This window comes from Aquarana catesbeiana, linkage group LG09, assembly GCF_042186555.1.
Source record: "Aquarana catesbeiana isolate 2022-GZ linkage group LG09, ASM4218655v1, whole genome shotgun sequence".
Lineage (NCBI taxonomy): Eukaryota > Metazoa > Chordata > Amphibia > Anura > Ranidae > Aquarana > Aquarana catesbeiana.
In genome coordinates this window covers 221,669,319-221,684,604 of record NC_133332.1, presented here as the reverse complement: position 1 = coordinate 221,684,604, position 15,286 = coordinate 221,669,319, and the positions used below count along the sequence as shown (strand labels likewise).

Below are 15,286 nucleotides of genomic sequence, written 5' to 3'. Positions count from 1 at the left end.
ATTATTACTTTGCTCACCCTGAAAACGTAGTGTCCTGGCATAACTCATGATTTACAGACCAAGTTGGAAACCTTAAAAGCCATTGGATCAGCAGGACAGCTATGCGACTATTTACAGAAGGGGGCAGCAAGGCACCCTCAACATTTTTCAGAAGGTTTCCTTTAATCTTCTTTGATGCTAAGATTTTCTGAAGATTTTTGTCTTCAGATTTACCAAAACCATATAAAAAGAGGTCAAACCTTAAGAGTTTCAATTTGTATGCAATCAGGCAGGCCCTTGCACTATATGAATAAAGAAAGAATTTCTCTTGTGCTTGTGAAGGTGCTGCTAGTATAGAGTGGTAGTACTTTCAAAGGGAGGGAATTAAGAGATGATCATGCGTGTCCCACTGCCTAAGCTGACCAGGGGTGGTCCAAAGAGAGCCAGGTGAAACAAAGCGGTGGAAGGCGTGTTTATTTATTATATACAGAAACAAATAAATGCATATAAAAAGTAGCTACGTATTCATAAAAACCGGGTTACAAAATATACACATTAAAATTTCGAGGGGTTCCCTCTTCATCAGAGCCTTGAAGAACAACAGGAGAAGTCTGTACAATATGGTAGACCAACATAGAAGAGAGTGGCTAGTTGGGAGGTATATCACATCCATATATGTCTGTCAGTTGTACCTGCATCCGAGTGTGTAAAGATGTTGCAGCCTGCATGCATCAATTCAAGAACAGGAGGAGCTGTTGTCTCACACAGTTGGAGACAGCTACAATCCTTTGGACAGCACAAGGCAACTCTCTGATAAGAGGTATATAGAACCCACACTGAAGCAACTGCCTCCTGTTCTTGAATTGATGCATGCAGGCTGCAACATCTTTACACACTTGGATGCAGGTACAACCGACAGACATACAGTCAGGTCCATAAATATCGGGACATCGACACAATTCTAATCTTTTTGGCTCTATACACCACCACAATGCATTTGAAATATGGTTTTGGAAAATCTGAAGACAAAAATCTGCAGAAAATCTAATAGTGTGTATGGGGTCTAAGATTAATTGCTTGTTTCAAGTCACCTAATTGGTGGCATACTAAAATCAATGTGATGTTAATGGGTTGATCGTCAACAAGCGAAACAAATTCAGCAATACATAATAGAATAATAGAATCCTTCAGTAGTATTAGTAGCCTTCAGTTACTATTCTTCATCCTGACTCCTGAAACATGCTCGAGCACTGAGCATGTCTAATAATTCCCACCACCCACTGCTTGTCTAAAACATGAGACTACCACAGATTGAGCCAGGGGTGCATGAAGACAGGGGGGCTTGCATCACTCAACCTTGCTCTCCTTTTCCTTACATCAGAGGATAGTTAAGCTGCTTGCACATCAATATTCATTTAAAATTTCAGGTGGTGTGCAAGAGGTCATAGCATTTAAAAAAAAAAGTAAACAGGACAAAGAAAGGCGTCTCATTTAAATGGAACCTTTTCACAAAGAGTCAATCTGGAGAGTCGAAGTTGGAGTGGGCTGGACTTCTCACATCTCATGGAGACTCCAGCGGAAAAACCTCCCCATCACAGTTACCGCCTTTGTTCTCTATCCTACAACAGTAACAGTGCCCCCACTCCACAATAATGCAGATCAGGCAACTCAAGCACAAAATCAAACCCCTTAAGCCCCAGAGAAACATAAACAATTTGCTGTCTTTACCTATTCAGCATCTACAAAAATCAGAAATGTCAGCTTTGGGTGGACTGACCCTTTGACAACACAGATCCTAATGAGAAGAACCATAAATAAAAATGATCGATGTTCACGCCAGTCTTATTAGAGCCCATCAGTTCAAAGTAATAGGAAATATACACTAATGGGTAATAAAACATTTAGTGAATAGATTTACCTTTTCTTCCAGCATCCATTTCTCTTGTTGAATTTCGGCTAATCTCTGAAACAGGTCAGAAACTTCTTCATCTGATAGCTCAGCCGGTCTTTGAGGCTGGGACTGTGGACTTCCACTGTTAGACTAGAAAAGACATCACAAAGCAGTCTATTATACTGATAAAAGGATCCCATATCCAAAGCAACTATGCAAGCTCCCTCTTTCATTTTCCAGCATTGGCCAGGCTATGGATCTCCAATTACATATATTTAAGAGAAAATGATCTTTAGAACAAGGCACTGTAGAGTAATTCATCCTCAAATTCACAGTAAAGCAAATAAGATGAGCTCCAGTCTGGAAAAAAATAAAAGTCAGCAGCTACAAATACTTATATACTTTAATATAAAGGACACTTACCTGTCCAGGGATCCTGCAATGTCAGCACCCAGAGCTGATTCGTCAATTGGCTTCGGGTGCAGGCGCCGGCATTATAAGTAAGGAAAACTGTCAGGGAAGCCTTCTGGCTTTACAGCCAGTTTCCTACTGCGCATGCACGATTCGCACTGCGCTTTCTGATTGGTCCCGGCATCTTCTGGGACCTGTGTGTGTCCCAGAAGGCAGTAGGGGGAAAGAGGAGGGTACGGAAATGTTCGGAGATCGCAGCAGCGATCTTACCCGGAAGTGGAAGCAGGTACCTATCAAAACCAGGTACCTGCTCCCCCCCAAAAAAGTGTCAAATAGGCAGTGGAGGAAGGTGTGAACAAGCGTAGCTTCCCATTTTGGGTGGGGCTCCGCTTTAAGTTGTTCAAGTCAGCTTTCTCAGCAGCGCAGCTCCCCCTGTTCCCTCCTTCTCAGACTACCTGATCTGTTGAATTGCAAGCAACGGCAGCTCCTGTTTAGCTCACGGATTTCAACAGAAGGATGAAATTAACCACAAGTTGCAGTATAATAAATCTCTAGAACTGTGGTCCATTACAGTAGGTTGTACATTAAACATACATACATTTTAAACATACAGAATAAAGGAAACAAATGGTATGAGGCTTATAAGCTAACATGGAACTGAGGAAGACATAAAAGTCATATATTAAATGCATGTGGTAAATGACCAGTCATATATTATTTATTTAACATATATGGGAAGTTTATAAATCTGCACTCAGAAGCAAGAATATTGCAGCTATGTTCTTGCTTCTGTGAACAGTGAAGGGATAAGGAGGGGTAGGGAAAGATGGGACAGGGAGGTACCCGCTATTCTCCCCAGTTCCAAAAGGCTCTCTTCTAATCTGCGTGGCACCTAGAGAACTTAAAGAAATACTCTCTCCCTGATTTCCTTTATGCCCCTGACATGTGAAAAACAGGCCAATGTGAGCGTTACGGGCAGGATATAGGGGAAAAAAAGGAGAGAAAACAATGTGTGTGCTGGGGGTGGGATACAGGAGAGAAACCCGTGTGTGCTGGGGGTGGGATACAGGAGAGAAACCCATGTGTGTGCTGGGGGTGGGATACAGGAGAGAAACCCATGTGTGTGCTGGGGGTGGGATACAGGAGAGAAACCCATGTAAGTACTGGAGGTGGGATACAAGAGAGAAACCAAGGTTTGTTCTAGTGGAGGGATACAAGAGAGAAAACAACGTGTATGCTGGAGGTGCGATACAGGAGAGAAAACCAATGTGTGTGCTGGGTGGGGGGGGGGATACAAAAGAGAAACCAATGTGTGTGCTGGGGTGGGATACAGGTGAGGAATCAATGTGTGTGGTGGGATACAGGAGAGAAACCAATGTATGTGCTGGGGGTGGGATACAGGAGAGAAACCCATGTAAGTGCTGGAGGTGGGATACAAGAGAGAGACCAATGTTTGTACTAGTGGAGGGATACAAAAAAGAAACCATTGTGTGTGCTGGGGGTGGGATACAGGAGAGAGAACAATGTGTGTGCTGGGGGTGGGATACAGGAGAGAAACCAATGTGTGTGCTGAGGGTTGGATACAGGAGAGAAACCCATGTAACTGCTGGAGGTGGGACACAAGAGAGAAACCAATGTGTGTGCTGGGGGTGGGATACAGGAGAAAAACCAATGTATGTGCTGGGGGTGGGATACAGGAGAGAAAACAATGTGTGTGCTGAGGGTGGCATACAGGAGAGAAACCCATGTAAGTGCTTGAGGTGGGATACAAGAGAGAAACCAATGTATGTGCTGGGGGTGGGATACAGGGATAATGTTTGTTCTAGTAGAGGGATACAAGAGAGAAGCCAATGTGTGAGCTGGAGGTTGGATACAGGAGAGAAACCAATGTGTGTCCTGGATTTGGGATTCAAGAGAGAAACCAGTGTGTTTGCTGGGGGTGAGATACAGGAGAGAAATCAATGTGTGTGCTGCAGGTGGGATACAGGAGAGACATTGTGTGTATGCTGAAGTTGGTTTACAGCAGGGAGACCAAGGTGTTTGCGGAGTGGCAAAATACAGAAGCAGCAGTGGGATACAGGGGAGAAACCAATGTGTGTCCTGGGGGCAACATACAGGGGAGAATTCAATGTGTATGCTGAAGGTGAGATACGGAGGAAAAAAACAATATGTGGGTTGGGGTGGGATACAGGAGAGTGACAAATCTGCATGCTAGGGTTGGGATACAGAGGAGAGACTAGTGTTTGTGCTGCTGGGGGCAAAATACACGCAAGAGATCAATAGGTGTGCTGAGGGTGAGAGAGAGTGTAGACCAATATGTGCTGGGGCAAAATACAAGGCAGAGATCAATGTGTGTGTTGGGGTTCGGATACAGGGGAGAGATCAATGTGTATGCTTAGGGTGAGATACAAGTGATATATCAATGTGTGTGTTGGGGGAGGGATACAGGTGAGAGACCAATGCATGTGATGGGAGTGAGAAACAGGTGAAAAAACAATGTGTGTACTGGATGTGAGATACACCAAGGTGTGTGCTATGGGCCAGATCCTGGGGAGAGACCAATTTGTGTGCTGGCAGTGGGATACAAGGGAGAGGCCAATGTTTGTGCCAGGGTAAGATATAGGGGAGAGAACATTATGTGTTCTGGAGGCGGGATACAGGTGAGAAACCAATGTGTGTGCTGGGGGTGGGATACAGGAGAGAAACAAATGTGTGAGCTGGAGGTGGGATTCAGGAAAGAAACCAATGTGTGTGCTGGAGGTGAGATACAGGAGACCACCAATGTGTGTGCTGGAGGTGGGATACAGGAGACCACCAATGTGTGTGCTGGAGGTGGGATACAGGAGACCACCAATGTGTGTGCTGGAGGTGGGATACAGGAGACCACCAATGTGTGTGCTGGAGGTGGGATACAGGAGACCACCAATGTGTGTGCTGGAGGTGGGATACAGGAGACCACCAATGTGTGTGCTGGAGGTGGGATACAGGAGACCACCAATGTGTGTGCTGGAGGTGGGATACAGGAGACCACCAATGTGTGTGCTGGAGGTGGGATACAGGAGACCACCAATGTGTGTGCTGGAGGTGGGATACAGGAGACCACCAATGTGTGTGCTGGAGTTGGGATACAGGAGACCACCAATGTGTGTGCTGGAGGTGGGATACAGGAGACCACCAATGTGTGTGCTGGAGGTGGGATACAGGAGACCACCAATGTGTGTGCTGGAGGTGGGATACAGGAGACCACCAATGTGTGTGCTGGAGGTGGGATACAGGAGACCACCAATGTGTGTGCTGGAGGTGGGATACAGGGGAGTGACTACTGTGCACGCTATGCTTATTTCCTGGAGATAAGTGTTACTGATAGAGCAAAACTAGAGGCAGAATTCCCCAATAAGAAGACAAAAGTGAAAATCTGGCTTTAGGACTATAAAGCATACGACAGGATTTTTGGCAGTTTTTAAACTATACAGGAAAGTCTGTCTTTGAGTCTTATGATGTCCTGTTTAATTATCCCTTAGTAAACATACATAAAAACACCTAGTTTGTGGCTAGGATATGTGCAGGCTCTTAAATCTATAAATCTACCAGGAAAAAAAATCTACTCAGAGTAGAGTAGAGTATATGCAATGTCATCATAAAAATAAATGGAAAATTAATACATACAAATAAAAAGAAATACAAAAAAATCTTACAATAAACTTTATTTCCTTGTATGGGTACCTTCAAGAGAACCTGTCATTTCTGAAATATTTTATTCATCTATGAGCCGTGATACTTTAGAGCTGCTGTCAGTAAAGACTGACACCTGGCTCCGGTCATTACTTTTACGCTACTCTTGCACACAGTAATCCTGACTCTCAGATGAGAATCAGATGAACTGTAGGTATAGAAAGAGTTAGCTCTAAAAATAGCGATTTCGATTAATAACATAGAAACAAAATTTGAAAGCGACAGAAAATATTTAAAATGAGACGTATCAGCATATTACCTTATTGCTACTGGGCGCTGTGTTTTCCTTCATCATCTCTCGGTAGCTGAAGGACGAGACACTGCTGCTGTCACCCGTTTGCGCCCGACTGGGGGAACTTATCTCCGCCAATACAAGATCCTCCAAACCTAAGCAAAAAATTACCAGTCAGAAACATTTTGGACAACCATGCACAACTAAGCAACCCGTTACAGTATCTGACCTGCCCAAAAATCCTATGGCACAGACACAAAAACAAACCTTTCTGTGAAAACGGCTTACTATTTACTCATTCTCAACTGGTCTTTCATTAATTGAATACATGCATGTGTCTTGACAGCTAGGGGCACCCAGAACCAATTACCAGTGAGGCCCTGTTACATTGATGCATACTCTTTGCCTCAAGCTTCAACACATAGAATGGTACCTGTACACATTTAATGGTACCTGTGCCTTTTGCTTCCAATGAGATGAGTCCTCAGAAAAATGTCCAAGCATAAAAAAACAAAAAAAAAACAAAACAAAACAAAAAAAAACAAAACAAAACAAAAAACCACAAACACATGTTATCCCCAACACACTACATTCACAGCGCATATGTACACACACGTTGTACTGCCTTAAAGGGTCAGGTGCTTTGTTTACTTTGTGCATACGTGTATGGGTCCCACCCCACAAAGCATGTACAATGTGCCTTACATGTGTCCATAGGTGTGAAGCGGGCTAATGCTTTGTCACAAAGTATTTCTTTTATAGTGCTTGTTCCACTTTTATTTAAAACGAAAGAAAAAAGAAAAAAAAAAAAAAAAAGCTCAGGTTTGTCCTCCAATAACATGATGGATATAGAAGTGTAGGACGCATTCTTTCAGTTCTTATTACTCCGCTTTTAGGGCTCATTCACACCAGCAAGTATGAGTAAGGTGCACACAATGCACGTGCGCTGGTGAGTGTTGTGCATATCCCCTGCATCGCTAAAAAGCTTTTGTAACTTCTCTTTTTACTTCTTTGCACTGCAGCGTGTCGTGGTGCATTACAGAACATTAGGATGCGCTGAACACGTCCTTTTGTTTTTCGAGTGCACACCAATGCAGCAAAATACAATGAACTGAAGCAATAGGACATAAGGGAAATTGCCTGGTTGTCCGGCTGGGAAATGCTGCCCAACATGGCTGGTGTAAACAAGCCTTTAATGATCCAGATTATCTACACAGAAAGGTTGTTTGGAGCCTAACTCCTGCCAAAACAGAGTAGGGGTGGGATGGACCCTTTGGTAAATTTTATCTCTGGTGTATGTCCCTCTGGGGGAGATTTCCTCTCACTTCTTGTATGAACAGGAAGCGATGGGCAATCGCTCCATTAGGCACACAAGCTGCAATAAAACACATTTTCAGAACAATGATAAAGGATTAGAACCTCTGTCAGGTTATTATTAATGATTGGATCATCCTGTTCCTAAAACTACTGATTTCCTAATTTCTAGGCCAGCTGTCACAGGGAAAAGAAATGAGGTACAATCTTCCTGACAGGGTCACAGACCGCAAAATAAACATTTACTTTAACCTAGTCTATGACAAACAAAAGTTTTGGTTGGAACTGGGCTTTAAACAGTTAGGTCGTAAAATAGATCTGTAGTACTGAGGGAATCGAATTACACAGACTGCTCACTTAGGATGCTTTCACACTGCGGTGCATATAATTTCACACTGCAGTCCATTAAAAACGCATACTGCGTTTTACATGTGTTGCATTACAGCCCATCTGCATGAATAGCTGGTTGTTAAGGACGCTGTCGGGTGTTGGCCCCTTAACAACCAGCTATTCATTGGTTTTTAAGGACGCCAGTGGGTGGTTGTTAAGGATCCAGAACCAGTGATAAAGCCTCCCCCTCAGTGGTCAGTATGAGCGATGGCGGAGAGACAGAGGACAGGTGGGTCAGCCAGGAGCAACAGCTGTGAGAAGAGGAGAGGAGGGGATGGCCGGACCAGAGGAGCTGGATGAACAGATTGTGCCTATGCTACCCTGGCGGGGGATAGGGGAGAGTGCATATTTTTGACCTATCTGCTGATTGCTAAGGAAGCCAGCATGTGCTGGCTCCTTAACAATCAGCTACTCCTTGGTTGTTAAGGATGCTGGCGGGTGCCAGCTCCCTAACAACCAGCAAAATCGATGGATGCATTTTTGTGGCGGTTCCTATTGGCTTTAATGGATGGTGCATCTTTGGTGCGCTTTTAGAAAGCGCACCAAAGATGCAGCACGCAGAGCTTTTCAAACTGCAGCTCAAATGCAGCAAAGGATTTAAAGGAAAATCATTTTAATGTACTTTTGTCCTGCTGGAAAGGTGCACAGTAGATTCTTGCCGGTGGTTGTAAACACTACTTGCTCAAACTGTGTGCGACCAGCAGCGGCTGTGCGATTTTGTACTCATCCAAGTGGTTACATGAAAACAGAGTCTCCAACTGACCCTGAATGCACACTGTGGAGTTCTGGCCACAGCTGCTCGACCAATTCGGATGCACCTATAGCACAGAGTCTTGCTGCATCCAGGGGAAGTGTTTAACATGAATGGAGACTTATTCACAAAGAAGAAAAACACCTTCTAACTTTCACCCAGCAGAGGTTTTCGAAAGAGTGCTGCACAAATTAAACCTCTTACGTTTGTAATTTATTTTCAAGGTAGAAAGATTTGGGTTATACAGTTGTAATAGAACGTGCATTCATTTAGCCTGGGTTCACACTATTGCGTACACAGACATTGCATGTGTTTCACACCCGCACTACTGTGCCGATCACATGTGATGTCTGTGCAATGCGAGTTCAGCCATAAAGTTGTATGACTGAATTCCTATTAAAAAGGTGCAGGGACTTTTTTTTCCCCCCGCACTGGAATCGGATGGCATGGGTGTTCACACCCATGCCATCCGATTCCTGTCCGAATCCACAGGTTGCACTGTGATCTGCAAAATGATCTGGGGGTGTAATTACCATTGTATTGACACCCGCAGTGGTTTGCAGAGGGCAGTGTGATCTGCCTGCAGGAGAGATGCAATGTGGGAACTGGACAGAGCGTATTCCTGGTGATTTCGAACCCTTTTTTCAGGTGTTTTTGCACGTATATCAGGCTTCAAGAGAGAATTTTTTTTCCTAGGTTGGGCAAAAGACCGAAAGCTGTTCTGTTGGGGGAAATTAATTCTTCATGTGTGAGAATGCATTCCTATTGAAGTCTATGAGATCAAAAACGCCTGAATACGCAAAAAGAAAAAAGCTTGTGTAGTTTCTTGAGGGTGTTGAGTGACTGAGCATACAGGTGTAAACACTGAAAATTAGAAAGAATATGATTCTACATAGTCAGACGTAGGAAAATGAGCAGAAAAATGCTCAAGTGTGAATGAGGCCTTAGATCTACCAACAACTATGTAGTGCAAGGGACTGCTTGATTGGATATAAATTGATTGCATACCTTAGGTAGGTCCTCATATCACATGATTTTTTTTCTACAGTTGATTGTACAAAGACTGTAACATGTAAGATGTGTCTATTACCCAGGAAGATTAAAACCACTGCAGACTGCCAGCTGGTCAACGTAATGTGAAGGTGTAGGAGTTGCATGATTTTCTGGACAATGGGCCTTACTATACCACCAATGTAGAGTGTACAATAAGAGAAGTATACAACCCTGGCAGAAACAAAAAAAAAAAAAATCTATTTAACTAGCTCTCCTGCCATGGCGCCCACAGCAGAGCCGCAAGCGAGCTCACACAAGAGGCAACATCGGAAACTATACATCTTTTATGCAAGAGCTTCTATAGTACAGTATGTTAGGAAAGAAATTCCTTCACAACGAATTAACAAGAGGCACAAGACGTTAACACTGACTGCGCAGTTCACTCAGTGCCGCGTTCCAGGATAAAATGGAAATCTGTTGTAATTTTTATTATCCTAATAAAGTGCTACTGAGCTGGAACAAATGTGTACCATATACGTATATTACCGGAGAGAGCCAAGAGCCGCTTGTGGTTTCCAAGACCATTCTTTTAATGACCAATCGAAAAAATTAAACAGTGCCTGAAGGTAACAAGTGAAATCAATCAGTGAGCTGCAAGTGCTATCCAGATAAAAAACGGGCTTCCCAAAGCAGGTTCAGCCTTTAGCCTATCATTTTGTGCCATGCTAAATCCGGCCTCAGATCTACATTCTTGCAATATGTAGCAGGGAGTGGAACGGGGGGGTTTAGTTTCTGACAGATTAGGGAGTATATAATTAAACTGCATAATGGCTCAGAGGGCAGGGTTTGGGAATCCCAAGCTTGCAGAACTTTCATATTTACGTTAAAGAGGGCCTAGGACGTTAAAAAATGTTCTGCAAGCAGCATCTTTGGGGAGGTGGAGGAGCGGTGTATACACCACTCCTCCACCGCTCCTGCCCATAGAAATGAATTGGCAAAGCGCCTGCAAAGCGCTTCGGTAGCGACGTTACATGGGCGCATTTAACCCTTTATTCGGCCACTAGCGGGGATTAAAAGCTCCCCTCTAGCAGCCGAATAGCACTGCTAAAACCACGGTAAAGCACCACTAAAACTAGCGGCGTTTTACTGTCAATGCCTGCCCGTCCCAGTGTGAAAGCAGCCTAATGGTCTCACCAAGCACAGGGAAATAGGTCTCCCCAGGAACCTTAATAATGACTGGAAACTCCGCTTTACTGGTAAAACTCGAAAATATAAAAAAAGAAATGCTCCCATAGTGCAGTACTTTAAAGTATCCAAATTTAATAAAATAAGTGGATTACACTTACAAGATAAAAGCAGAATATAGGCATCAAAAGGCGTTGCCAGACGATGTTCTTTTGTGACGAAGCACACAGGGTGGGGCCTACGACGATGACATCATCACGCCTCTCCCCTCAGGAGGTTGACAGACAAGCGAACCAGGACATGAAGCGAAGCCTGCGGAGACGCCGCGGTTCTTACTACATGACATGCCGCCTTTGATGCCTATATTCTGCTTTTATCTTGTAAGTGTAATCCACTTATTTTATTAAATTTGGAAACTTTAAAGTACTGCACTATGGGAGCATTTCTTTTTTTATATTTCCAAGTTTTACCAGTAAAGCGGAGTCATTATTAAGGTTCCTGGGGAGATCTATTTCCCTGTGCTTGGTGAGACCATTATTCTAGTGGTCACGGAGAGCTGGTAAGCAGGCCACTTACTCAAACTTGGGTGCGGAGCTGGATGCAATTAATGTGAAGGAGTGTCACTTTTTCCTCATCTACAGCCTATCATCTATACAAAGCACGAATGTTTGTTTCACTTATATCTATGGACTGAAATTTTGGGCCTCTGCTTTAGTCTTTTATTCCAAGTCTTTTTTCACTTGTAAATTTTCAAATATCACTAGCGCTGCATCTACTTTTTATGAATTTCTGTTTGAGTTTGTATTAGACTTTGGGGTGCTAGCAGCTGTGTTTATAATCTTTTGATTGTTTTTTTTCTATCTCAGCGTTAGCCTTTGGGCCGTTTTTTTGCAATGCTTATATGTAATACTGTGCTGCAACACAACTGTAGGCGCTTTTGGCTGTGGACAAGGAACAACATGGGCACCCTGACTAGTCTGTGGCTAAGCAGCCCTATATGCAATCAACTGGGATGCTCTGTGTGTTCTGACACCTTTCTATCCGAATTGGATTAACTTTTTAGTAATTTGAGCTACAGTAGCTCTTCTTATTGGTAAAAGAAAAGAAGAAAAAAGAGAGCGCACCAGCCTAGTGCATTATCCTTAACAGATTTATTTGATTAAAAACAAGATAAAAACTACTCACAAAAGTTGAAGAAAAAAATCGCATAGTAATCGCACAGAGGCAATTATTCCAGTGGTAGCAGTTTTCCAGGTCCCAGGAAGGAGGCATACGGACTACTGCTGGCTAACGCGTTTCGAAGGTTACCCTTCTTCATCAGAGCTGCGATTACTATGCGATTTTTTCTTCAACTTTTGTGAGTAGTTTTTATCTTGTTTTTAATCAAATAAATCTGTTAAGGATAATGCACTAGGCTGGTGCGCTCTCTTTTTTCTTCTTTTCTTTTAACACTAGGACAATCCCATCCTTTGAGAGCAGCAAAGCCGAAATCCATAGTCCTTCTTGAACCCTTGGGACTTTTTGGCCAACACACCTGTGCGCAAGAGTATTTTTAGCTTTGCTCTTCTTATTGGATCAGACTACACAGGCCAGTCTTCGCTCCCCTTGTACATTAATGAGCCATGGCCGCCCATGATCCTGTTGCCGGTTCACCGGTTTTCCTTCCTTGAACCATTTTTAGTAGGCCCTGACCACTGCAGACCAGGAACATCCCACAAGAGCTGCATTTTTGGAGTTGCTCTGACCCAGTTGTCTAGCCATTACAATTTAGCTCCTGTCAAAGTCACTTATATCCTAATGCCTGGCCATTTTTCTCTGCTGTCAACCCATCATCTTCACATGTTCACTTTCTGATTCCATTGTTCTAAAACAAGCAATACACTTCCTACTGGTCAGTGATCATAATATTAATCGCTAATCAGTGTATATGAGAAACATTTGAGGTTTTTTTTTAAATTTCTCTTGCGGCAAGCCTTTTTTTTTTTTTTTAATCCATTTGTATATTTGCATTGACTTGTAGGAAATCAATTATGAGGACATCAAAAGCTTGTGTATACAAGCCCTAAAACATGAGGGTCAAGGTGGAGGTCCCGTGTAAAGTTAACCTGTGGCCAGACAGGGGTAGCTGAGCAACTGACTCACTGCTTGCAGAGGGAAGCCGGGTAAACTGAGTTTCTGATCATTAATTTCGAGCGAACAATGGTCAAAGTTTTCTTAACGTGGTTGTAAACCTCAGACATGAAGTATGAACAAAGCAAATCCCTCTATAGTGTGCACTTGTCTCAATCCAGAGCACTAAGTGTAGTTTCTCTCTGCTACTTTGTTCCTCTGCTATAAGCATGGTCACTTCTAATGACTTAACCAAGAAAAAAAAAGGTGACAGAAGAGGGCACAGTCTCCTCACCGATGTAACTTCAGCTCCCCACCCCCTGATTTTCAGAGCTGAGAGATTCTGTGTAAAGTCTGCACTTTAAATGGATGTAGGGGAAAAATTCCTGTAGATAAACAAATACAACTTATGTCGAAGGATTTGTTTCATCTCTGTGAATCACCTGAGGCCAATCACTCAACTGGGTATACAGTATCTCACAAAAGTGAGTACACCCCTCACATTTTTGTAAATATTTTATTCTATCTTTTCATGTGACAACACTGAAGAAATGACACTTTGCTACAATGTAAAGTAGTGAGTGTACAGCTTGTATAACAGTGTAAATTTGCTGTCCCCTCAGAATAACTCAACACACAGCCATTAATGTCTAAACCGCTGGCAACAAAATTGAGTACACCCCTAAAGTGAAAATGTCCAAACTGGGCCCAATTAGCCATTTTCCCTCCCCAGTGTCATGTGACTTGTTATGTTACAAGGTCTCAGGTGTGAATGGGGAGCAGAATTGTTGCTCTACATAAAGATGGCCTAGGCTATAAGAAGATTTCCAAGACCCTGAAACTGAGCTGCAGCACGGTGGCCAAGACCATACAAAGGTTTAAACAGGACAGGTCCCACTCAGAACAGGCCTCGCCATGGTCGACCAAAGAAGTTGAATGCACGTGCTCAGCGTCATATCCAGAGGTTGTCTTTGGGAAATAGACGTATGAGTGCTGCCAGCATTGCTGCAGAGGTTGAAGGGGAGGGGGGGGTCAGCCTGTCAGTGCTCAGACCATACGCCGCACACTGTATCAAACTGGCCTGCATGGCCGTCATCCTAGAGGGAAGTCTCTTCTAAAGATGATGCACAAGAAAGTCCGCAAACAGTTTGCTGAAGACAAGCAGACTAATTCCGGCCATACACGGTTCGAATTTCAAAAGAATTTTCTTTCGAAAATCGTATCTAAGAATTTTCGTACGAATTTCGCACCATTAGTGGGCTGCAGCTACGGCCGATTTTCGTGCAGCAATCAAATTTGAGGAATCGGACATGTTGGAAATTTTTAGAAAAACAAACGATTTTCTAATCAATGATGTGAGAATTGTGCGAGAAATGTAATAAGAAAAGAATATTTACGTAGAGAAAAGAAGATTCCCAACCACGAAAATTCTTTTCTGTAGCAACATGAGGTGAAATTCAAGGCTTGGTTGGCCGAATTTCGAAAATCAATGGTGGCATCATTGGATCACAAGAAAAACAAACTTTCTGATTTTGAAAAGAAAATTTGTTTGAAATTCGACCATGTATGGCCTGCTTAAGGACATGGATTACTGGAACCATGTATTGTGGTCTGATGTGACCAAGATAAACGTATTTGGTTCAGATGGTGTGTAGTGTGTGTGGCGGCAACCAGGTGAGGAGTACAAAGACAAGTGTCTCTTGCCTACAGTCAAGCATGGAGGTGGGAGTGTCATGGTCTGGGTTTGCATGAGTGCTGCCGGCACTGGGAAGCTACAGTTCATTGAGGGAACCATGAATGCCAACATGTACTGTGACATACTGAAGCAGAGCATGATCCCCTGCCTGCAGAGACTGGGCCGCAGGCCAGTATTCCAACATGATAACGACCTCAAACACACCTCCAAGACGACCACTGCCTTGCTAAAAAGTTGAGGGTAAAGGTGATGGACTGGCCAAGCATGTCTCCAGACCTAAACCCTAGTGAGTAAGGATGAGCTCAGGCGTGTTCGCAAACAGCACATGCAGAGCCCGTCAGCGCTAATCACAGGCAGTGAAACATTTCCCGATTTCTGCAGCCACGCATCGGGACAATGTCTCACTGCCTGTGATTAGAGCTGTGCAGTGCCGACTTCCTGGCGGGATCTCCACGTGCTGTTGGCGAACACGCCTGAGCTCATCCTTACTAGTGAGCATCTGTGGGGCGTCCTCAAACTGAAGGTGATGTCATCATGGAGGAGTGGAAGAGGACTCCAGTGACAACCTGTGAAGCTCTGGTGAACTCCATGCCCAAGAGGGTT

At 43.6% G+C, this 15,286-nt stretch overlaps 1 protein-coding gene across 2 annotated transcripts in view; it reads right to left on the bottom strand.

Annotated features, from left to right (window-relative positions):
• The window catches only part of GRIPAP1 (GRIP1 associated protein 1), a 195,825-nt gene that overhangs the window by 68,912 nt on the left and 111,627 nt on the right, over positions 1 to 15,286 (bottom strand). For both annotated transcript variants that reach the window (XM_073599789.1, XM_073599790.1), the window contains 2 exons: positions 6,273 to 6,400; positions 1,898 to 2,020 (listed from right to left, as the gene is read on the bottom strand). In XM_073599789.1, coding sequence (XP_073455890.1) covers positions 1,898 to 2,020; positions 6,273 to 6,400 — 251 coding nt within the window. The remainder of the gene's footprint in view (positions 1 to 1,897; positions 2,021 to 6,272; positions 6,401 to 15,286) is intronic.